Genomic DNA, 25,478 nt, shown 5'->3' on the forward strand with positions numbered 1-25,478 from the left:
TTCCTTCCCAAGTGTACTACTTTCCACTTGTCTTTATTGAATTTCATTTGTTGATTTCAGACCAATTCTCCAGTTTGTCAAGGTCATTTTGAATTCTAATCCTGTTTTCCCAGTGTGCTTGCAACACCTCCCAGCTTGGTGTCATCTGCAAATCTTATAAGCATACTCTCCACTCCATTATCTGAGGCAGTAATGAAAATGTTGCAAAGTACCTGATCCAGGACACATCCTCACTGGACCCCACTAGCTATGTCCTCCGAGGTTGAAAGTGAGCCATTGATGATAACTCTCTCTGAATATGGTCTTTCAACCAGTTGTGTATCCACCTTGTAGTAATTTCATCTAGGCCACATTTCCCTGGTTTTCTTATGAGAATGTCTTGGGGGACTGTCTTACAAAAGTCTTACAAAAATCAAGATATATCACTTATCCAGGAGGCCAGTAACTCTGTCAAAGAATGAGATTAGGTTGGTTTGGCATGATTTGTTCTTGACGGATCTTTGCTCGCTATTATTTATAACCCTGTTATCCTTTAGGTGCTTACAAATTAGTTGTTTAATAGTTTGTTCCAATACCTTTCCAGTTATCAAAGTTAGGCTTACTGGTGCATGATTCTCTGGGTCCTTTTCTCTTTTTTAAAGATAGATACTATTTGGCCTTTTCCAGTCCTCTGGGCCCTCAACCTGTCCTCCATGAGTTCTCTATGATAATCACTAATGATTCCAAGATTGCTTCAGCTTAAGTACCCGAGGTCTACTTTCATCAGGCCCTGCCGACTTGAATACATCTAACCTATCTGAATGTTTAATCTGTTCTGTCTTGTGTTCTGTCCTCTATGTTACTAATATTACAATTACAAAATCACAATTACTCTTTTTAGTGAAGGCTAAAGCAAAATAGGCATTAAACACCTCTGGCTTCTTGCTGTTGTCTATTATGAGCTCCCCTTCCCTGATAAGTAGTGGACCTACACTTTCCTTAGTATTTCTCTTGTTCCTAATGCATTTATAGAAGCTCTTCTTATTGCCTGTTATGTCCCTTGCTAGGTATAGATCACAATATACGATTCTTGGCTTGTTTAGCCTAACCAAAAGGAGGCTGAGGGGAGATATGATTGCTCTCTATAAATATATCAGAGGGATAAATACCAGGGAGGGAGAGAAATTATTTAAGCTCAGTACCAGTGTGGACACAAGAACAAATGGATATAAACTGGCCATCAGGAAATTTAGACTTGAAATTAGATGAAGGTTTCTAACCATCAGAGGAGTGAAGTTCTGGAACAGCCTTCCAAGGGGAGCAGTGGTGGCAAAAGACATATCTGGCTTCGAGACTATGCTTGATAAGTTTATGGAGGAGATGGTATGATGGGATAGCCTAATTTTGGCAATTAATTGATCTTTGACTAATAGTGGTGAATATGCCCAATGACTGTGATGGGATGTTAGATGGTGTGGGATCTGAGTTACTACAGAGAATTCTTTCTTGGGTGTCTGGCTGGTAAGTCTTGCCCACATGCTCAGGGTTTAGCTGATCACCATATTTGGGGTTGGGAAGGAATTTTCCTCCAGGGCAGATTGGCACAGTCCCTGAGGGGTGTTCACCTTCTTCTGCAGCGTGGGGCACGGGTCACTTGCTGGAGGATTCTCTGCACCTTGAAGTCTTTAAACCATGATTTGAGAACTTCAATAGCTCAGACATAGGTTAGGGGTTTGTTACCGGCGTGGGTGGGTGAGATTCTGTGGCCCACATTGTGCAGGAGGTCAGACTAGACTATCATAATGGGCCCTTCTGACCTTAAAGTCTATGATTCTGTGATTCTTTACTTACATGTTAATTGCAGATCCTATCCCAGGTTTCCTTTTTCATGCAAAATACTGTCTGCTCAGCGTGTCTTTCTTCTGTTCCTCATACCTGTGGCAATAAGAACAAACTTAAAGAAGTGATTTTTGGAATAATTACTGTGCATAATTACCTTTGAATATTGAATGTAAAGTCAAGTTTCAAGTGGTTCCAGGCTACACTTGGATCAGTCTGTCCAAAGTAGTTCCAGGCTACACTTGGATCAGTCTGACCAGAATTAGATGAAATCTGTAATTCCAAAAGTTAAAAAGACAATTGAGCTTAACTGTAATGCACAGAAAATCCTCACATGCTCAAAATTTTAATGTCTATAGAATTGAGCTAGTTCCCAAATAGGTCTAATACATTGTAATATAATTATGCCAGTCACATGAGTTTATGGAAAATTAATTTTGTCAAACTATATCATTTTTGATGAGATCATGAGTTTGGTTGATAAAGATAATCATGTTGATGTAATATACTTAAGACTTCTGTCATGCATTTGACTTGCTACTGCACAACATTTTGATTAAGAAACTAGAATGATGCAAAATTAACATGGCACACCTTAAACTGAGTAAAAACTGGTTAAGCAATAGGTCTCAAATTGTATTGAAAACAGGAAATCATCATTGAATGGGTGTGTTTCTAGTGGGGTTCTGCAGGGATTGTTTTTTGGCCCTGCACTATTTACATTTTTATTAATTACCTGGAAGAAAACAAAAATATTACTGATAAAGATGTTACAAAGTTTGCGGGAGTGGTGAATAATGAAGAAGAAATGGCACTGAAAAAGAGCAATCTGGATCACTTGGTATTTTGGGTGCAAGCAAACAATGTGCATTTTAATACAGCCAAATGTAGTCATACAACTAGGAACAAAGAATATATTCCATACATACAAGTTGGGGACCTCTGTCCTGGGAACAGTAACCTGAAAAGGACTTGGGCATCATGGTGGAAAAATCAGCTGAACATGAGCTCCCAGTGTGACCAAAAAGACTAATGAAATCCTTCAATGTATAAAAAGGGAAATACTGAGTAGAAGTAGGGACGTTATATTACATCTGTATTTGGTACAACAGCTGTGTCCAGTTCTGGTGTCCACAATTCAAGAAGGACGTTGATAAATTGGAGAGGGTTCAGAGAAGATCACAAGAATGGTTAAATAATTGGAAAACATTCCTTTATAGTGAAAGACTCAAGAATCTCAATCTATTTAGCTTATCAAAGAGAAGGTTAAGGGTTGACTTGACCACAGGCTATATGTACCTATGTGGGGAACCAAAATTGAATAATAGAAGGCTCTTCAATCTAGCAAGCAAAGATATAACAAAATCCAATGCCTGGAAGTCAAAGCTAGGCAACTTCAAACTAGAAATAATGTGCAGTTTTTTAACAGTGAGGGTCACTGACTGTTGAATAACTTGCCAAGTGTTATGGTGGATTCTCCATCACTGGAAGTTTTAAAATCAAGATTGGATGTTTTTCTAAAAGAGATGCTTTAGTTCAAGCAGAAATTAATTCAGAGAAGTCCATTGAGAACATCTAAACTAGGTGGTCCCAATGGTCCCTGCTGTCCTTATAGTCTATGAATTGTGTTTAACAAGTTACTTATATCTGTTTTTCCCTTTATTGCTCATTAGAAAGTAGAAGCTCAAGAAAGAGAAGATATTTTGGCTGGCATGGCTGGCAAACCAATAAAGGGTAAAGTTGGTAAACCCAAGATGAAGAAACTTCAGTTAGAAGAGACCATGCCATCCCCATTTGGTAGAAGAATAGTTCCACAGGTTACATCTGCCATGAAAGCTGATGCTAGTAAGAAATTGCTAAAGAAGAAGAAGGCAAGTCAAAATATTTAATTTATCATTTTCATGCTAGTTCTGTAGGAAGTGCTACTGCTTTTTACGTTAGCAGTTTGCAGAAGAAGTTTGAAGAATCCAAGCCACTAGACCAGTGGAACTATAAAGACACTTTTGCTTTTTATTGCCCACAGTCTACAAAAAGGACAGCACTAAATTTCTGGTTGCTTTATATTGGCAAGCTTACTGTAATTACTTACTGCTGTTTTTTTCACCACCAAGTCTCAGTATTGGCCTGTTTATTCTTTGGCAAAGACTAATAAATATATTACAGTTTGGTCCTGAAGCACACAGTATTGCTATTTCTTTTCACTACAGATTTATCCACCTCCTTTTTAATTTTTAGGGTGATCTTGATTCTCTAGCAATAAAAATGGAATTTGATGAGGAATTTGGTGTAACCACGGCAGAGGGTGGTGGCGGCGAGGACTCACTGAATACATCTGTCTCAGTGTCTAAAACTCCTAAAACCAAGAGGGAGAAAAAGGAGCCTGGTAAGTTACTTGCACACTGGTAATTAAACTCGTTACATATTGTATAAGATTAAGATACACAGCTGGCCAAAGCTACGTACTATATATATTTTTTTATATTATAATATATATTTTTTATATTTTTATATATAGTCATCCGATGAAGTGAGCTCTAGCTCAAGAAAGTTTATGCTCAAATAAATTTGTTAGTCTCTAAGGTGCCACAAGTCCTCCTTTTCTTTGTACTATATTTATGTTCATTATATTATCAACTTTTTTTTGTACCTTTAGTTTGTTAGAGGCTGTAGGAATCTTAAGCATACCGTTTTTGCTTTATACTATATTAGTGTACCAGAAGGGACCATATGCATTTTTAAAAGCATTGCCACAGGAGAAACATACCATAATAATTACCACTATGTAGCTTTATATAATCCTTCTCATGCTAAGGTTATGTCCAAGTGCTTTAGAAAAGCTATACCATAGTTTAGTAGCAAAGTAGCAATGACAGTAGGCGAGGTAGTAAATGCTGTAGTTAGTTGCATAATCATATCCATTCTAACCTCCTGGTTTTAGTAACTAGTAATTGACTAAAAATACCACTATTGTGCTGAGTTTTTCCAGGTTTTGTCTCTTTCCAAAGACGATTTAAAAAAAATTGTGCCAGAATGCTTAAGTTTTGGGAGTATAAATAGAATGAAAAAATACATTTATTTAATTATAAAAAAAGAACTTCTTTTTAATAGTCTTTGGGGTTGTTAGATTACTGCTGAGGTAGAGGTGAAAGCAGGGAGGCAAGGCTGCACTTAGAACAGCTGTGGGTTTCCAGAGTCTAGACAAGCCCCCGACTCGCAAGAACAAATGTGCTGCTGTGAGTAGTAAAAGGCAGCTTTTGGATATCTGTCATATTCTTGAAGTGGTCCCCAGTACCACTGGCCATAGCTCATGCATACAGAGCTACAGCGTCATGAAGTAGCTCAGTGTCCAGGCTATGCATGTCTGTTCTCAGAACATATAACTCAGTTGCCAGAACTTGTATCCTGGCACCACAGAATAACCAATGGATGTCTGTGTCCTGAGCAGCATGTAACCTTCTAGTGATACAAGAAATAGGTGAGGAAAGCAAAAAAGAGAAAATAAAAATAGATTGCAAAAAACTAAACAAACAAACAAAAAAGAGGATGCAAAATGAGAAAGTAAAAGACAAAGAGGGAGAGGTGTGTGTATAAGAGAAGGGGCTTCATTCTTCCGTAAAGTTGTATTACCTGGACCTTCAAAGATTGGTAAATGTCCTTCAGGAAGAAAAGGGAAATGAGAACTTGATACTCCTTTCAGAAAAGCTTTTACAGAAATGTAGGAAGCCAATTTTAGGCATTATAAAGAATAAGAAAAAACACTGTGCCCCTTCCCCGACCCCCCCCCCCGACCCCCTTCACACCCTCCCTCCCCTACCCCGTTCTAAGTATTTCATTTTATTGTAGGTACCAGGGTGAGAAGAACACCATCTTCCACAAAATCCACTGCAAAAAAAGTGAAGAAACGAAACCCTTGGTCAGATGATGAATCCAAGTCTGAAAGTGATTTAGAAGAAAATGAACCTGTGATTATTCCAAGGGACTCTTTGCTTAGAAGAGCTGCAGGTACTCCCAGTTTTTTTGTAAAAGAAGCACTGTGTATTATAGAATGACTGTAGGTGAACTACTGTATGAACAGAATATGCAAACTTAATCTTAAATATGCCTCTCAGAATATCTTTAATCCTGATCTTTCCTTACTTTGAATAGGGGACTTGATAACCTGCATATAGCTTGTGTTGTCAATTCTGCTCTAAAATACTGCTAAAATTCTGCTTAAAACACTAAGCTTTATATTAAAGTAGAAGATACATTCAGTTATTTATGTTCCCTCATAAGAGGTAGGTTTCACATCCTTCCTTAAGAGATGAATGTTTCTTGGAATTAACTCTTTATAATAGTAGGTTTTGCAGTGTGGACTGGCAGCTGCTAGAACTCCATACTTCCTAGTTAACAGGAAAAAAAAAAGACTCATGAAATAGGTAAATGGAAACAAGATTCAGCTATTACAAAGCAGCTACATTATATATTTTTAACTAGGTAACAGAGGCAGACTACTATAAAACTACCAAAAGAAAAACAACAATCTGTTCTAAAATATTTAGCTCCTGCTATATGAACATACTACAGTCTGAGGTAGACAGCATCTGAGAAATGTATCCTGAAAATTGTTCATAAATTTAGGGACTTAGGAACAGTTTGCTCAAGCTTTATAATAATAAAGAATGGAGATGGGTTCAGTCATTTATGTTCCCTCTTAAGAGAGAGATTTCACATCCTTCCTTAAGAGATGAATGTAGATGGCATTGATTAGTGTCTACAGAACACTGCCATCTGACAATGGCTAGGCATTGGCAATCTGTGATTTCTGCTTTTTATGCAAAATTTGTTAATTTTATTACCTTGTCCTTTCAACCCCCAAATCACCATTTGTTTGCTTTTTCTACCTGTTGCATCTTGTCATAAACATAGATTGCATTTTATTATTTGTTTGTGAAGTGGCTAGCACATTGGGACACTGATAGAAGGCTCTTCAATCTAGCAAGCAAAGATATAACAAAATCCAAAATTCTGCAGAAAAGGATCTGGGGATTACAGTGGATGAGAAGCTGGATATGAGTCAACAGTGTGCCCTTGTTGCCAAGAAGGCTAACAGCATATTGGGCCGCATTAGTAGGAGCACTGCCAGCAGATCAAGGGAAATGATTATTCCCCTCTATTCGGCACCGGTGAGGCCAGTTTTGGGGCCACCACTATGGAAAGGATGTGGACAAACCGGAGAGAGTCCAGTGGAGGGCAAAAATTATTAGGAGGCTGGGGCACATGACTTACGAGGAGAGACTGAGGAACTGGGCTTATTTAGTTTGCAGAAGAGAAGAGTGAGGGGGGATTTGATAGCAGCCTTCAACTACCTGAAGGGGGGTTCCAAAGAGGATGGAGCTAGGCTGTTCTCAGTGGTGACAGAACAAGGAGCAATGGTCTCAATTTGCAGTGGGGGCGGTCTAGGCTGGGTATTAGGAAAAACTATTTCACTAGGAAGCTGGTGAAACACTGGAATGGGTTACTTAGGGAGGTGGTGGAATCTCTATCCTTAGAGGTTTTTAAGGCCTTGCTTGACAAAGCCCTGGCTGGGATGATTTAGTTGGGGTTGGTCCTGCTTTGAGCAGGGGGTTGCACTGTATGACCTCCTGAGGTCTCTTCCAACCCTAATCTTCTATGATTCTATATGCTACAATAATAAAAATAATAACTACATTGAAATGCTTTCCATTTTTCTTAGCTGAAAGACCCAAGTATACTTTCGATTTCTCAGAAGAGGAAGATGATGCTGATGACGATGATGCCAACAATAATAATGATTTAGATGAACTGAAAGTAAAAGCATCTCCGGTCATAAATGATCGAGAGGATGAGTTTGTCCCATCAGACAGTTTAGATAAAGATGAATATGACTTCTCTCCAGTCAAATCAAAACCTTCACCAGAGTAAGTACAGTAACCAAATAGTTTCTTTAATATTATTTTTTAATTTAAGATAACTCTTTAGTGATTTTGGTCCATCTCGAATCAGAAACATGGAGATCATTTTGGGGACAATTGGGCAATGGATTAACAAGTTAATAATATGCATACACAAAATGATCGTATTAAAGGCCAAATTATACTTGCTGGGGAGGGGTGGAGGTGCATTTCACTTGTGTGTGTCAATGAAACATAATGTGTTCTAGGAATACTTCCTGACCCCCTCCTTCCCGGAGTTTGGAGACTGGGGAGGGATAGCCTCATACGGACATGCCAGCTTTGGAACCTAGATTTAGCTTAACCTTATCCTCCCCCATATTTCCTAAACAGCATCTGCAACCTCCTTATGAGTGCCTCCTGTACGAGTAGATTGGAGGGAAGGGATTCTCAGCATATTCTCACCTTTCCAATGCACCTGTGTGGAAGCAAGCATAGTGTGGCCCAAGTAGTACTATAGTTTTGAAGGTGCTGCTTGCCAAATGGCATTGCTAAGTTTCTCTGCTTCTCACCATGCCCCCTGCCTCAGTTTTAGTATACAAAATAGGTTGACAAAAATAGCAAAACTGAAAATTTCCAATAATGTCAAATGGTCAAAGAATTTGGCTGAGAAATAGTTATATAGTGGTAAATTTTTGCAAAGAGGTGGCAAAAGTGCTATATATTTTACAATACTAGTTTAATCTCTGAAGTGTTTAGTACAGTGCCTGTACAGTACAATGTATATAGCACAATGCATATACAGTTTCTTTTTTTCATTTTTTTTAAAGTAGAAAAACATCTCACGACAAGAAGAATCAAGATTTTGGAAACCTGTTCTCATTTCCATCTTATTCTCAGAAGACAGATGATGGTATGTTTACACACACACACACACACACACACACACACACACACACACACACACACACACACACACACACACACACACACACACACACACACACACACACACACACACACACACACACACACACACACACACACACACCAGACTTTGTAGGTTATTTGGTCAAATCAGAAAAATCTCTGTAAATCTGGAAAGAATAATGCTAGAAAAACAAAGCATATGCCAAAAGTTTTGTAGTTGTCAGATTATCACAGATAAGAAGAATTTGCAATGTCCTTATTGACTCCCTAGAATGTCAGGTGTACTTTCTTCATAACCTTAATTTTAACTGGAATCAAATACATTTTATATCTAGTAGAATTAAATCATGCAGTCAATGTATATGCTTACATCATGTCCTGAACTCTTTTTTCGTTTGTCTGTTTGCTTTTAGATGCAACAAAATTAGACAGTGATGAAGAGGATTCTGCTCCAGTTTTCTCATCTTCATTTACCCTGAAACAAACAGAAAAAACTCAGAGTAAAACAGTAGCTGCTAAAAAAGGTAATTAGCTGTATTTGTAGTAAATCAACCTATTTACTGAAAGAGTAGTTCTCCTAAATAACATTACTTCTACAGATCCCCATAGTGGGAGTTCCTTTCCTTGGGACCCAGTGGTGTGGAACAAAGGGTACAAACCCCTTCCAGCTTCTTAATTATATTAGTCTGTCTCTCTTCACTGGCCACTGTGATCACAGATCCTAATTCTTTCCATATCTGAGATTAGTGTTAAAATTTAGATTGGTCTTCATGAACTTTTTTTTTTGGCCATTAGAGGCTCCATGACCTGAGTGAAACTCTAGGTCCATATTGGACAGCTCCAGGAGGCACTTTTAAACTGAAGTAGTCACTCCAAGGTGCTCATGCTTTGAAGTTTTCTCCAGTGGGTTGAGCAAACAACTAATCTAAAGGCTCAGAGCACTTCTTGGATCTCTTACGGCTGTTCTTAAGAGAAATAAAAGATAACATGAGCACTGAGGAGAAATCACCAGGATTCTCTGAATCTGGTAGGGAATTGGAGATTAAGGTCAATTTCACTTAGCGTAGTTGTCTTTCTTGGATACTAGGAATCCTGAGGATAAGAGGCCCTCCTTGAAGCTTTGGGGGTCCCCTATTTGTTTCAGTGGGGATGACAGAATTGGTCTCTCTCACAAGGAAGGCCTTTGCATGTGCTGCAGAGAGAATTAGAATGGGTGAATTGTCCCCATGTAAGTGTATTGTTCATTGGCTGAATCTGGTCCCGCAGTGATGTTCGGATTTTTTTTAGACCTGTTAGCCAGCGCCAAGACTCATCAGGAGGTTCAACTCTATCAGTCATGGTTCTGAAGAGAAAGTGAGGCACAAAGCTACTGATCTTTGTGGGCAACCCTCTGATCGTGGTGTTTGTGTAAATGCTTCCCATTTTCATTTTGATCTGTCTTTCCACGGGCTATTTCTTCTCCTGGGCAAATCCTTCCTTATGGGTTCCATCTCGTGGCGTACTGGCCTGTGGACTGCTAACGCAGTGAGAGAGGATCTGTCTTTTAAGGATAAGAGACTTAGATCCCACTCTAACAAAGCAATTATAAATGCATACTTAAGTGCTTTGCTAGCTCTTAGTGAATGATGAGATACTTGTTTTTCTTACCACACACCTTAACTTAAAATGGTGAAAAATATGGTTCTCCTCCACATGGTGTTCAAACTAGTTGGCCTTTACCTTTAAGTCACTGCACAACTCTGCCCCTCCATACCTTTCTGCCCTTGTCTCTTTCATGTTTCCCTTCCCCTCTCCTGCACCCAGCTCGTCTACTCCTTCATGACACCGGCCTCTGTATCCTGCCTCCTCTGTTTCACCCCCAGTAGTTTCGTAGGCTTTCTTTCCTGCTACCCCTCCTTTTTCATATCCTTCTTCAAACAGAAAAACGTTTCTCTGCTGTGCTGTTCACTAGCCTCACTATATCTTACTGCTGTTATCCCATCCTTCTCCTCCTCCTCCTCCCCCCCCCCACAAAGTAACTGTCATGTCTGATAGCAGCTATAAACTTTTCAGGGCAGTGAATGTTGTTTTTTTGGGACACACTTCACAAACAGTTGGGCTTTGTGCAATATAGTAACTATTATTAATTTATTATGTAAGTCTAAAACCATAAAACTGATCATTGAAAGAAAAATGTTTACTCGAATAGAACGTTTTTCCATTTTGAGGTTAACATTCTCAGCTGTCATAAATGTGAAAAAGAAATATGCACACTTGAAGTCTCTCTATGTGGATGCAGACAATTTAACTTTTTTCAAAACTGAAGTGATGCATTGTTTTTAAAAACAAATACCCATTTTTAGACTTTAAAACAAAGCTGTGTTTGAGTTATTTGCGCACAAAACACAAGAGTCTTAAATAAAACATTTCAGTTTTTGCGCTCCAACCTCATTGATGCAGTTAATTCCGTAAACGACAAATATTGACCTCCAGCTAATGCAACAGAGAGAAAGCTTCAGCCTGAGTATAAGGGGCATAATTTTCCCAAGTACAGAAAACTCTTCTCGCCTACTCATTTGCTACATCAGAGGTAGTTAATAGGCAGACCATGGGCCAAATCCGGACTGCCAGATGCTTTTGAATGGACTGTGACATCTTTTTATTTACTTATCATCAGTATTGTTATTGTTTTTGTATTATTTTCTCTGGAGTCTGGACCTTGACAATACCTTGACCAAAAAATCTGGACCTTGACAAAAAATAATTAATTACCCCATGCTACATGATAATTATACTATAATCAGAGTGCCTAGTATCTTCTTATTTAACTATAAGATTTATTAACCTAATATGTGAATTCAGCATCTTTAGTATCTCTGATTTTGTGAACAGCAAAACCAGCTTCAGACATACAGTCTAAACCTAAAAGATCTCCCAAGCGGAAGAAGATGGAAATTATAAACTCTGATTCAGATTCAGAATTTGGCATTCCAAAGAAGACTGCACCACCCAAAGGTAAGGATTTTGGTGCACTGCATTGTTAGGATTAGTGTATTATTCTACTATAGATACATATCTGTAGAATTTTACTACATTATATCTTACTAATGTTACCCCATCACCACTAAAGCTTACACTTCCAAGCATGTTGTATTAAGTGAATTGTCTGATTTTCTCAGCTTCTCTGTATAACACAGGGTCAAATTGAGTTTTGTGAATGAAAAAACAGCACTGTTCCTAAAACTAGAACTGAGTGTCATGAAAACTGTTCATTTCCTAATATGAACTAGGCAGCCATGAGATCATAGAATATCAGGGTTGGAAGGGACCTCAGGAGGTCATCTTGTCTAACCCCCTGCTCAAAGCAGGACCAATCCCCAACTAAATCATCTCAGCCAGGGCTTTGTCAAGCCTGACCTTAAAAACTTCTGAGGAAGGAGATTCCACCACCTCCCTAGGTAACGCATTCCAGTGTTTCACCACCTTCCTAGTGAAAAAGTTTTTCCTAATATCCAACCTAAACCTCCCCCACTGCAACTTGAGACCATTGCTCCTCGGTCCGTCAACTGCTACCACTGAGAACAGTCTAGATCCATCCTCTTTGGAACCCCCTTTCAGGTAGTTGAAAGCAGCTATCAAATCCCCCCTCATTCTTCTCTTCCGCAGACTAAACAATTCCAGTTCCCTCAGCCTCTCCTCATAAGTCATGTGTTCCAGTCCCCTAATCATTTTTGTTGCCCTCCGCTGGACGTTTTCCAATTTTTCCACATCCTTCTTGTAGTGTGGGGCCCAAAACTGGACACAGTACTCCAGGTGAGGCCTCACCAATGTCGAATAGAGGGGAACGATCACGTCCCTCGATCTGCTGGCAGTGCCCCTACTTATACATCCCAAAATGCCATTGGCCTTCTTGGCAACAAGGGCACACTGTTGACTCATATCCAGCTTCTCGTCCACTGTCACCCCTAGGTCCTTTTCTGCAGAACTGCTGCCTAGCCATTCGATCCCTAGTCTGTAGTGGTGCATGGGATTCTTCTGTCCTAAGTGCAGGACTCTGCACTTGTCCTTATTGAACCTCATCAGATTTCTTTTGGCCCAATCCTCTAATTTATCTAGGTCCCTTTGTATCCTATTCCTACCCTCCAGCATATCTACCACTCCTCCCAGTTTAGTGTCATCTGCAAACTTGCTGAAGGTGCAATCCACGCCATCCTCTAGATCATTAATGAAGATATTGAACAAAACCGGCCCTTGGACCGACCCTTGGGGCATTCCACTTGATACCGGCTGCCAACTAGACATGGAGCCATTGATCACTATCTGTTGAGCCCAACAATCTAGCCAGTTTTCTATCGACCTTATCTTCCATTTATCCAGCCCATACTTTAACTTGCTGGCAAGAATACCATGGGAGACCATATCCAAAGCTTTGCTAAAGTCAAGGAATAACATATCCACTGCTTTCCCCTCATCCACAGAGCCAGTTATCTCGTCATAGAAGGCAATTAGATTAGTCAAGCATGACTTGCCCTTGGTGAATCCATGCTGACTGTTCCTGATCACTTTCCTTTCCTCTAAGTGCCTCAGAATTGATTCCTTGAGGACCTGCTCTGTGATTTTTCCAGGGACTGAGGTGAGGCTGACTGGCCTGTAGTTCCCCCGGATCCTCCTCCTTCCCTTTTTTAAAGATGGGCACTATATTAGTCTTTTTCCAGTCGTCCAGGACCTCCCCCGATCGCCATGAGTTTTCAAAGATAATAGCCAATGGCTCTGCAATCACATCCGCCAACTCCTTTAGCACTCTCGGATGCAGCGCATCCGGCCCCATGGACTTGTGCTCGTCCAGCTTTTCTAAATAGTCCCGAACCACTTCTTTCTCCACAGAGGGCTGGTCACCTTCTCCCCATGCTGTGTTGCCCAGTGCAGTAGTCTGGGAGCTGACCTTGTTCGTGAAGACAGAGGCAAAAAAAGCATTGAGTACATTAGCTTTTTCCACATCCTCTGTCACTAGGTTGCCTGCCTAATTCAGTAAGGGGCACACACTTTCCTTGACTTTCTTCTTGTTGCTAACATACCTAAAGAAACCCTTCTTGTTACTCTTAAGATCTCTTGCTAGCTGCAACTCCAAGTGTGATTTGGCCTTCCTGATTTCACTCCTGCATGCCCAAGCAATATTTTTATACTCTTCCCTGGTCATTTGTCCAATCTTCCACTTCTTGTAAGCTTCTTTTTTTGTGTTTAAGATCAGCAAGCATTTCACTGTTAAGCCAAGCTGGTCGCCTGCCATATTTACTATTCTTTCTACACATCGGGATGGTTTGTCCCTGTAACCTCAATAATGATTCTTTAAAATACAGCCAGCTCTCCTGGACTCCTTTCCCCCTCATGTTGTTCTCCCAGGGGATCCTGCCCATCAGTTCCCTGAGGGAGTCAAAGTCTGCTTTTCTGAAGTCCAGGGTCCGTATTCTGCTGCTCTCCTTTCTTCCTTGTGTCAGGATCCTGAACTCGACCATCTCATGGTCACTGCCTCCCAGGTTCCCATCCACTTTTGCTTCCCCTACTAATTCTTCCCGGTTTGTGAGCAGCAGGTCAAGAGCAGCTCTGCCCCTACTTGTTTCTCCAGCACTTGCACCAGGAGATGTTTCTCATTGGTACAGCATTACACATTGACTTGGTATCTCCCACAATAGACAATGTTGTAAAACTGCTAAGTGAACTGTACTTTATGGAAATTCATTTAATGGTACAAAACCTCTTTCTTCATTATTACTCATGTTTCTTATAGGAACCTTTATTCTTCAGATACCATTTTCACTCTTGGGTCTCATGTTCCCAGTAAAAGAGTAAAGATATCCTAGTGTAGGAGGTTTTGGCCCTTTGAATCAGTTCAGTGGGAAACCAGCTTTCATCCCTCACACTGTGGCCACAGCTGAATTTCATAGTAGGTCCACTCCCTGACAGTTGAGAGCTCCTAAGTAGATACAACACAGCAGACTGAACAGAATAGCCAGAAACTACATGGAAAGAATGCCTCAGTGATGAGACATCAGGCTAATTCCTCTGAATAGATGATGATGACAGTTGGTCATGGATAGCCTGTAAGGAAAGTGGAGATCTCATTTAACTACCACCGCCTCAGAGATCCAACAGCTATAGATCTAGTAGAGCACTGCCCTGTCCTGAACTGAGTGCATGAAATGCAAGAGTGAGATTCCTATGACAAGATGATAGTTTCAAAGAAGCAAAATAAAGGTATGAAACAGAAAGTGAGACACACTGGAGTGGCAGAATGGTAGCATTTTACTTACATTTTGCATAGATAGAAGTGAAACTGTAGAATGTTTTAGCCTTTGGATGAAATTAAGCTGTTTTAGAAATCTATCTGCTAACATTCAGAACACCAAGAAATTTCACTTTTTTAATATCAGTAAAATTATTTTATTTTTTCTCAACCAGGAAAGGGTAGAGGATCAAAGAAAAGGAAAGCATCTGGTTCTGAAAATGAAGGTGAATACAACCCTGGGAAGAAAACACCCAAGTCAGCCCCAAGCAAGGTCAGTTCAGGGTCTGTTGTTGCATGAAAAGGACAAGGTTTGGCTTCTTGATATCCGGCTATTATTTTCTGTATCACATGAAGCATTTTTACAATATTTTAAAATGTCTAAATCTGATCTGGGATTTTAGATAGGTCTAGAATCTAGATGTTATAGAAATGTTTGTTTCCAGTGTGAATGTCAGAATTCTGTATTTTTATCGCATCATGGGTTTTTTCTTTTTCTTTTTAAGAAATCCAAGAAAGCCTCCTTTGACCAGGATTCTGATGTAGACATCTTTCAGTCAGACTTTGCTTCTGAACCAGCATCTAAGCCACGGATGGGTCGGGCTAGAAAAGAAGTGAAATATTTTGCAGAGTCTGATGAAGATGATGATTTTACTATGTTTAATTAAGTGCCCAAAGAGCACACAAACATTTTCCAACAAATATCTTGTGTTGTCCTTTTGTCCCTTCTGTCGCAGACTTTTGTACATTTGACTTATTTTATGTGATGATGTAATTGATGGTTTTTATTGTGTGTAGGCATTTTAACATTTTGTTCTTACACCTACAGTTTTATGATCTTTTTTACTCATTGAAATGTCATGTATTTGTCTGACTGGCTCGTAGAAATGTTTTAGTCAGCTGTGCTAAAGCACATATTTTAATTGTCATGGTTGCAAACTGCAGACCTGCTTTTTGAAATGAAGTTTAAACATTAAAAATGGAAAACTGTCACTCTTGTGTGAAGATTCGGACTACAGGTACTGCTTCTACACAGTTTTAAAATAAATATATTTTATTCTTTGCCAGGAGACTCCATGGAAAAAGGTAAACAGTATATGAACATAGAAAGCATTGTTAAACAATCTCAATGTACAAACAGAGCCAGTGAAAGTACATCACAGACTTGCTATTATCAAAAAAATCCACTAGTGCTTTAAATGAAACGTAAGAAACTGACATTTTTTAAATCAGTTAACCCTTCTACCACTGTTTTCACTCTGATTCATGGTGATTTAACAAGGTCAAGAAGCCAGATTCTCTCCCCCATGTATTTTGGAAGTCCTTGTGGTAGCCCATTGGCATCAGGCATGTTGGGAAAGCCCAACTCCTGGCCCCAGTTTCTTAAGGAAATAAACACCAGTTCAAAAGTAGTGAATAAGCCTGTTGGTTATCCCATGAAGTTTCCCTAATGGCTTGTAAACAAAAACATGGTAACACTAAAAAGTGTTTCTGCCTTGGAGGCTAGCACTGAAAAAAATGTGTAGATATGTCATCAGCCAAGTAATAAACCACCTTTTAAAGTGACATTAACAGTGGAACAATTGACATCTGAATAACTGATCTGGTAGTTACACTGATGCAGATTTTTTGAATACTTTTTTGGGGAAGGAGATAGAAACTGAGGGCATCAAAAAGAGCAATGACACGTTTTCATACTAACTAAATCAGAATGTCTTTTTAAATGTTCTTAGCTGGACATGTACAAGTAGTCCATTTTTTATAAACTTGATGTCCTGATCCTTTTAGATATGCAAGACAAAAAAGGAAAGCACCAAACAGCCAGTAGAGCCATACATTTGTATGTACAAAGTCATCAGAAATGTAACCAGAATTTAAAGTTTGAGCTTGGTCTTGTCACCATGCAGTCTTGGTTGTTCAGAAGAGAAAATAGAAGCTTAACTAGTTTCTTGTTGCTGATTGAAATGGCTGATTTAGAGTTTCAAACGTTTTCTAGTTTTACAGATTTAAACAGCAAGGAGTAATATACGGATACATATGAAAACTTCTTGGTCCTTGTTGAGTTTTAATATAATATATATATTAAGTCCAGAAACTAAGCAGAAGTAAAAATGTTTTTCTTGCTTTTTTCATCCCTGTACATAAGGTATTAGGAATGTCTAAAGTAGCTGTAAAATGTCTTATTGCAAAAGTGGAGATTGACTGACACTGCTATTATCCACTGAGCTGGGTGAGATGCTAGGACTGTGCTCTGCTGTATTTCCACTGGAGCTTGGTGTCAGTGGTTCATGTCCCTCTGAGTTCTCCAACATTTCCTGAATAAGAGGTGGCATTGATCCAGGGATTTCCATTTTCAATGTAATGACACGTTCTGCACCTTTAAAAACAACAGAAAAACCCTTTTGGTTAACAGTAGCGTGGCTGTTCATATTAATATTAAGCATTACTTTTAGAAATCTCAGTTCAAGACAAAGTATTCCCATTGAGATGGGATACAGTGAAACCTTTCATTTTGATTTTTTTCTCTGTTTGATAGTTTAAACTCCTTGCCTGTAATCAATTTATGAAATATTTTGCTTACAAGATTTTGGGGTCAGTGGTTTGTTTATGTCCTTCAGAGTTGCACAAGGTTCTATAAGCAACATATTTCATAAATTGTAGTAGTGTAAAAAAAGCAGTACTTGAGTGTACACATAAACTCGTCAGAATTATTTGTCACTAAAAAGCAATATTAGATCAATTCCTTTTGAACATTTTGTGAAGTTTCAAAATAAAAGCTACAAGCTACAGTATGGGTAAAGGGACTGACCAGTAACTTTCTTTTTAGTGAAAGAAAACCATTTTCAACTTCTCTTCAGAATCATCCATACTGGTAAAACTTTACAAAATACCAAATTTAATTAAAGGACTGGGAGAAGGTCCTGACTCATAATCAGTTTAGCTCCACTGCATGTACTGGAGCAGCAAAGGATATAAAATATAAGTTAGGGTAGAATTTGCCTTAATGTACAGGGCCTGGTTCCTTTGTGGTTACGCCATTTACTTTTGATTTACAACAATATGAGATCAGAATAAGGCTTCTAATTTTGAAATTTCAGAAAATCTTATTTGTTTAGCAGTAGAGTGCACTCTGATATTTTTGCTGGAGTTGCTTTACACACACACTCACTCCCAGTATTCCACTAGTCTGTTCCTAGGGATGTTCTATAGCTGATTACAAAAATAAATAAGAAAACATCACTCCCTGCTTACTCTAAGGTTTTGTTTCTAATCCCTTCAACACTACAGCAACCTCTGCAACAGGCTGATAAACAGACACAGGCTTTTTGACATTTTAAATATACGTATGAAAGACTACAAAATGCAGTGCTAGAAACGGTAAATGTGAACAACACAGGTTAAGCACGGACTTCTTTCCAACCTAAAGTCATTATATGCCATGAAACAGAAACTATTTTAACATGTCATCATATCCCTCCTAACAAAAGGATTGTACTCCACTAAGCAATAAAATGTAGTTTAAAGTATTTGGAAACTTTATAGGTAATAGCACCAGTTTCCTCTGAACTAATTGTATTTTTATGTAGAAATGGCACTCTAGAATGAATGCATTACAATAAAAAAGGGCTCATATGCTTCAGAGCATGAGCCAGCAATTACTAATGGGATAGGAAGAAATTTACCGTATTCTTGTAGAAGTTGTTCCATAATTATATACTGATGTTTCTTTATACCTTCCTCTAAAGTATCTAGTATTGGCCACTATCAGACAAGACAATTAACTAAAGAGGCCTCTGTTTTATCCAGTATGACATTTCGTATGTGGAAAGTTCTCCATGCCTGCAGCTTAACAAGGGATTTACTTTCCCTCACTGCTTGTATAACCCCCAAATAAACCTTAGAACTACCCTGAATTCAAGAAACTGATAACAATGCACTGGGTTTAAATAGCTAGCATGGTGGAGATTTTGTTGGCACGTAAGGGAATTAGGCTCCTTTGAAAAATCCCTTTCCTTTTCAGTTACCACAGTAATGCATTTCTGTTGCTCATAGGTATTCAGAGGGTGGGATTCATCAGGGGGACTTAGGCATCAAGTCAAATTCACATCCCCAAGTTAGGCATTCAGGTGCCCTCTACAATGGAAAGGGAGAGTTAGGTGCCTAAGAATGGGTTTTATAAAAGCCAGCATGCTCTGACTTGCACATGGAGGTTCTTCATCGGATTCACATTGCAGCGTCTGCCATGGGTCGTTTACCATGAATATGGAAGCAATGTAATCTCAGCACAACAGCCAAGTTCAGAATCTATTTGAGCTGTGTCCTCTCTGTACCGTTGTACGATTGTGAAACATGGACGACTATGCCACTCAGACTGGGGAAAGCTGGAGGCTTTCCACATAAAATGCCACCGTTGTACATTGGGTATCAAGTGGAATTATTTAATTTGTAATGCAGATTTTACAGTTGCTCTGGTCTACAGACTACTGGGGCCATTGTCCACAGGGTATTCCACTTTTCAGACATATCACGAGAATGCCGTTCTCCGGACAGCTTGTAACATCCAGGATAAAATTCCACCAACCGAGGGATGGAGGCAGACCTGCTATTACATGGATTCATCAAGTCTGTTCCAAAGTTGACCTCTTGGGCTTTCAAGCCCTTGTGGTCGTACAGGAACAGACCAAATGGCGAACAGTCGCTCTGGCCAACTGTTCAGCTAAGGGTTGAAGAAGCAGCAGGATTCTGAGCAGGGAACTGCATAAGCTAACTCATAGGAAAAAGCAGACAGGGGGAGGGGGGAGCGTATCCTAAGACCTGCCCATCAAAGGGAGTTAGGCATCTAACTTGAGAGGGAGGTGCCTCCCTCTGGACCACTCAGGAGTCACGACTGAGAACCCTCCCCTGGAGTTCGGTGCTGAAGTCAGATCAGTCCTTTTAAAAAACTGAGCAGGCAGCACTGGATGAGCTGGATCTCTGTGTCTCCTGTTGAAGACTTTCCACTTCTGTGTCAATAATTAAATATTCATTGGGCCACAGAGAGAGGTTAGGACTCTCTCCTGGGTCATGGGAGACCCAAGTTCCTGCTACACAGGAACAGGCAGACTGGGAATTTGAACACAGCTATTGCTCTAATCACTGGGATAAATGGTGGTGGATATTTTATGCAGGACTCAATCCAATAGACATGTTAGCCTGAGAGTATGCCTACCAGACTGGGCCCAGCGGGCAAGGTGGGCCAAATACCTACCTTATGAACCCTACGGGGCCTTAACCAGTAAGCTGCTCAGTCATGCTAGGACTCAGGCAGCTGGGTGCATGCCCTGTGGGAGAAATTTAGGCCCTAAGGGGACTTTACCAGTGGAAAGTGAGGCACCTACAGGCTTAGGGGGGAGCTGAGCAGGTATTTTGAACATCTGCATTTTGGATATAGGTGCCTGGATGCAATTTGCATGGATAATGTAAGGGGACTGTTGCCCCCTTACTAACATTCAGTGGGGGTGTTTTAGTTGCTAGCTTCCAGTACTAAAAGAGGGAAGGGTTGATGGGAAATCAGGACCCTGAGACTTCGTCCCCAGGAACAATGGAGAAAGGCCAATACTCCAGGTCAGCCTGAATGACAGGGCGAGCAGGCTAATCAGGGAGTCAGGAGGCCAGGAAGGTCCTGTCCTCAGTGTGAGCTGGAATTGCCTGGGTCAGACAGAGTGGGGCTGAGCTAAGGTGAAAGCAGGGGCCCAAGCTGAGCTGGGGAGCAGAGCTGTGCCAGATCCAGAGGGGCCAGAAAAACAGCCCAGGAAGCAGGTCAGTGCTGGGAGCCAGACTCACAGAAGCAGCCCACAGAGCAGACCTGTGCTGGGAGGAGAGCTGAAGCAGCTGAGGGAGCTGGAGGCAGAGTGGGGCTGGAGCTGGGGCCGGGTGTCGTGAGCAGCTGAGGGTGGGCCCAGCACAGGGAGATGCCTCAGCCAGGAGGCTCTGCAGGCCAGACTCAGAGGGGGACTGGTAACCCTGACAGGGCGGGGGTAACGTTGGGAAGAAGGGCCCTGCCACCTAGAGCCTGAGAGTGTGTGGCCACCACCAGAGTGAGCGTCCAACCCACAGCAACCCTGGAGCACAGCGAGAGCCTGAGAAGGCGGCCTGGAACCTACAAGGAACAGACTGTGAACTGCCCTGACATTCCAGAGACACTGTGATGTTTCCTTTAACCTTTCCCATTTTTCCTTATTCTTTTTAAAATTAATTGTTGGTTAAATAACTTGCATTTGCTTTAAATTGTATGTAATGATCAGTGGGTCAGAGAAGTGCCCAGTGCAGAGAGAGTACCCCGGAGTGGGGACACCCTAGCCCCTGTCTTAGGTGACCGCAGCAGGGTTGGGGGTTGAGAGCCCCCCAGGAATCCTGGGCCCAGCCTTGTTGGGGTTACGAGGACTTTGCCAGACAGGAGAGTGGAAGGGGAAGGGGAGTCCTCAAGGGCAGGGAGGCCACTGGGTAAAGGAAGTGGGAGCAAGGACTCAGATCCTTTCGCTAGCCCACTTCACCGGGGTAGTGCAGAAGCCAGGAAAGTTCCCCACAATAGTGGGACTATTCCCCCGCTTACAATAAGAAGAGCTATGGTAAAAAAAACCCAGGAAAGTGGAAATAAGACAAAATTTCCCAGAAGCACGATTGGTAGACTGGGTGACCTTTCCTAAACATTTTTATAGCCTTATGTTGTTACAGGTTGACTTTGTAAATTTAGCCCGATAGAGAGACAATCAACTTTCTGAACTTCACCCTGATGAACAAATGATGAGCTTTATTAAACTATGTATGATATTTAGATCTTTGAGGACCACTTTTGCTTTCTACTCCAGTTCTGGAACTTCCCTCTAGAATGATCTTTTAATTTACATCAAGCCTTAAGGCTAACTTTTCACTTCAGCGTATAAATCTCACGTCACCATATAAATTGAATTCTAACCTCTTAACCTAGATCCCTGTGGTCTTAAAGCTATGACAACTTAGATTTTAATTGAAAGCAACTATACTAAGATGCTGACTTCTTTTCTGGGATCTGACTGGGAACAGTTTTGAGGCATGCTGTCAAATACAAATGCAGTCAGTTGTTTTTTTTTTTAAATCAGTATAACAGATTCCATTAGTTTACATACAGAAATCTGACAAATCTAGCAGCTGAAGGAAACCTAACATTGCTTTTGATATCTGCAGGGGAGAAGAGAGAGGCTGGAAACTTTCAAGAAAGTAGAATACTGACCATTAAAAACAGGGGACAGGTGATACAATGGATCAGTGCACTAACTATTCAACTGGAGATTCATGGCCTGCCTCTGCTCTCACACTGGTGTAAGTCGGGTGTAACTCCACTGAAGCCAATGCAGTTACACATATGTAAAGCTGATGAGATGAGTATCTGCCTACCTCCAGAAGGAAAACCTACACCTGCTGACTTGCAACGACTGACTTTGTGACATCCTTTTTCAGCAGCTGTTCATACACCCATGTTCAGTGCTGCTGGCCTAGTGCCAATTTCAGATGAACAATGGCATATCCAGGCCAACAGCTACACCTCACAGTGTGACAGCAACTCTGGACAAGACATGCTGATGAATTTCAGAAGCTCTAACTTACATCCACCTGTTTGCAACCTTGGACACAGATCCTGGACTCGAGTGTCACAGAGTGGTCACCACAATGCAGAAATTTGGCTCAGCCCAATCTTCAGAGTTCAACTACAGGGCAGCAATGCAGGTGGTCAAACGTGGTGGGGAGAGTGCACAATTAGAAGACTGGAGGGGGACTGCAACACCTTGTCACCCTCGATGCAGCAGTTAGATGGTTGACCACCAAATATCAACCACACGTTGCATACAAAAGAAGATTAACAAAGGCCAATTCAGAGGTTGATTCTGATGTTAAAATAATTGGTAAGACAGTTCCTGGTGATGCATAATTTCATTCCTAACCCATCTTTGCCCAAAATCTCATTTTCTGTATACACGGCATGGTGCTGTTAAAGCACGGTGCATATCTACAGGGGGGTGCGGTACAAACATAGATAAAAAGAATTAAACAAAGATTTCCCAGCAAAGAAAAATAAAAGAAGGTGGGTTTTGTTTTTGCATAAATCCAGTTCTACACGCCAGCTGTCTCCTGACACTGTGATGGTGAAGAGGCCACCGCACACCATACCTTTCGCACTGATACTGCGAAGATCTGTGATTTTCATTAAGATCTTTGGAAACATGTGAGGCTTGTTGGGTCGTCTCTTTCTGATATAAATTTTCAGTGCTTCCAGCAATGGCTCCTGTAGCTTATCCACTTTTGCTGGTTCTTCAAGGTCCTGGCGGTCTGGAGAGAATAAAAATTCTGCCATTGGTATAAATCTAATGTTTTTCACAACCTTCAAACAACAAGAGGTTCCTCCGTGTTCTTGAATGAAACTCTGTAGGTCTCCCGATTTTTAGTTCATTCCTCTTTCACGCCCACCCCTCTGTCTCTCTTCTCTCGGTCATCATCCTTCTGCCGGAAGAGAACAAGCTGCGAGTCTCCTCCTATCTTACCCATGCTGTTCCTCAGTTACTTGGAGGCATTACAATACGAGCAATGCAAAACCCTTACTACCCTGCTTCCTGTCTCTCCCTCCCCAGGGGATGAGCATGATGCTAAATGTAACATTTTGAAATTAATTTTGTTTGTGTTTATTTTTATAATGAGACTCAACTAAGTTAAAAGGCCACATTTGGTTATTGGATCAGGAGTTCCACGAGCAAGTCAATTACCTTTGCCTATCAGCAGATGGCAGCACTAGCCTGAACTACAACAAATGTCACTGGAAACATTCAGGGTTCTGATCTGCCACTCACACTAATGCTGATGTCTCACATTAAGAAACCCAGTTATTCCGATGGGTTCTGCTTAGAAAAATATTTAAATAAAAGTTATATTAAAGGTATACCACTAGTTTAACAATCACACTTCTGTCTCTACATTTTTGGCTAGCTATTGCTGGGGGTAACGCCTAAGAGTATTATAGCTGAAAGAAATTAGAGAGAACAAAGTTGCTTGCTATGCGCATTTGACAGCACCTAAGCGTCTACTTCGAATTTAGGTCAGTTTCTCCTGCTTGTGTCAGAGTTTTGCACATAAAAGGTGAAAGAGAAGCATTATTTTAAAAAGAGCAGTAAAATTCGGCAGAGACACTCAGGTGCAGCTGAAACAACTTTTTGAAATTGACTAGAGTTTAACTTGCGAGTGTCTGTTTACATAAGTCATGATCAAACCCAAGAAATCAAGTCAGCACTACTGGTGTATTTGTTGGACTAAAATCTTGTTCATAACGACAATTTTGGAAAGGAGGATTGAGCCCAGGATCTCTCTGTCTATATATGTGTGTGTGTGTGTGTGCATATGTGTATACACACATCCACGTGTATGTGCACACATATTTATGGAGAGCAGTTGGATAAAAAAATTAAAAATCCCTCTTGTACAAAAGAAATTGTGTGCACATAATACCATATATAGTTTACAATAAAAAAAAAAAGACCCAATAGGATAAATCCTGCATTCCTCTCTGAGGCAAAACTCCTAGTGATCTAGCTGACTGATTTCCATGACAATTTTACTTGTATAAGGACTACAAACTTTGGCCAAATGAAAAGCCCTGAATGTAACTTGCATATAGAAATTAATATATTACATAGATCTATCTATATATAATAAATATATACTATATTTATTTAAATATCTATTATTTAAATATCTAATTATTATATATTTTAGCAATGTAAATTATTAAGAAAGGAGAGATCCTAATGGATTTGTTTTTAAAGTATCCAAGTTCACGCTGTACAATACCTCCACAAATTAAGCAGATGGCACTAAGTAGGCCTGTTTCTGTGTCATCCATTTCCAAAGGCAGGAGTTGGTTGGCAAATGTGAACACAAGGTCAGTTAGTGGACCAAATCCAGCATTGTGCATCTGAGTTCGGTTTAGGGTAAGGCCATCTGAAAATGTCATAGTGTCTTGCTCTGGTGTGTATCTTGTGCAAATTCTAAGGATCTGTGGGAGGAGGGAAAAAGAATGAAATTTGATATGTTCATCCGAGAAAAGATTTGTCATGAAGAGTCCAGACAGCTTTTGTGACACAGCAAACTACTCCTGAGGCCACAGTACACAGAGCCCAGAATATTGATTACATAAAGTTAAGATTTATGCTATTGCTGCCAAAATTCATTATTACAAAGTGCATGGAGACAAACTGAAAATGCCCAGTCTTCTCTCTGCTAAATGTTTAAAAAGTTGGCAATTTTCTAGGCCAGTCAACTTCTCCCATGAACTCCCATTTAGCCAAAATGATCACAAGACTTCTGTTCCCAAGGTTTGTGTAAGTCGTGAATATTATCCTGATAGATACACAACAAGCCGCTAGTACCCACTATCAGTCTAAATCTACAGTGGTGTTTCCTTGTAACTCTAGCCTTGTAACTCTAGCCCCTAACATACAGTCCTTGGTCCTATCAGTAACAGCACACCAGCCTTGTGTTTGGGCTTACACACATTTTAGTGATTTTTGTGGATC

General features: G+C 40.4%; 2 protein-coding genes across 6 annotated transcripts in view; one reads left to right on the forward strand and one right to left on the reverse strand.

Annotated features, from left to right (window-relative positions):
- TOP2B (DNA topoisomerase II beta) overlaps positions 1-16,988 on the forward strand; it is a 128,266-nt gene extending 111,278 nt beyond the window's left edge. Inside the window, exons 28-36 of one of the 4 annotated variants that reach the window (XM_074945643.1) lie at positions 3,492-3,689; positions 4,054-4,201; positions 5,662-5,820; positions 7,535-7,739; positions 8,543-8,625; positions 9,056-9,166; positions 11,514-11,636; positions 15,078-15,175; positions 15,408-16,944. In XM_074945643.1, coding sequence (XP_074801744.1) covers positions 3,492-3,689; positions 4,054-4,201; positions 5,662-5,820; positions 7,535-7,739; positions 8,543-8,625; positions 9,056-9,166; positions 11,514-11,636; positions 15,078-15,175; positions 15,408-15,569 — 1,287 coding nt within the window. In that variant the 3' untranslated portion in view covers positions 15,570-16,944. Of the gene's footprint in view, positions 1-3,491; positions 3,690-4,053; positions 4,202-5,661; positions 5,821-7,534; positions 7,740-8,542; positions 8,626-9,055; positions 9,167-11,511; positions 11,637-15,077; positions 15,176-15,407 lie in introns of those variants that run through there. The other 3 variants (XM_074945642.1, XM_074945641.1, XR_012638272.1) reach the window with 3 other exon arrangements.
- The window catches only part of RARB (retinoic acid receptor beta), a 497,859-nt gene continuing 488,324 nt past the window's right edge, over positions 15,944-25,478 (reverse strand). For both annotated transcript variants that reach the window (XM_074945645.1, XM_074945646.1), the window contains 3 exons: positions 24,754-24,958; positions 23,086-23,244; positions 15,944-17,278 (listed from right to left, as the gene is read on the reverse strand). In XM_074945645.1, the coding sequence (XP_074801746.1) occupies positions 17,082-17,278; positions 23,086-23,244; positions 24,754-24,958 (561 nt within the window). In that variant the 3' untranslated portion in view covers positions 15,944-17,081. The remainder of the gene's footprint in view (positions 17,279-23,085; positions 23,245-24,753; positions 24,959-25,478) is intronic.

This window comes from Natator depressus, chromosome 2 (assembly GCF_965152275.1).
Source record: "Natator depressus isolate rNatDep1 chromosome 2, rNatDep2.hap1, whole genome shotgun sequence".
NCBI lineage: Eukaryota > Metazoa > Chordata > Testudines > Cheloniidae > Natator > Natator depressus.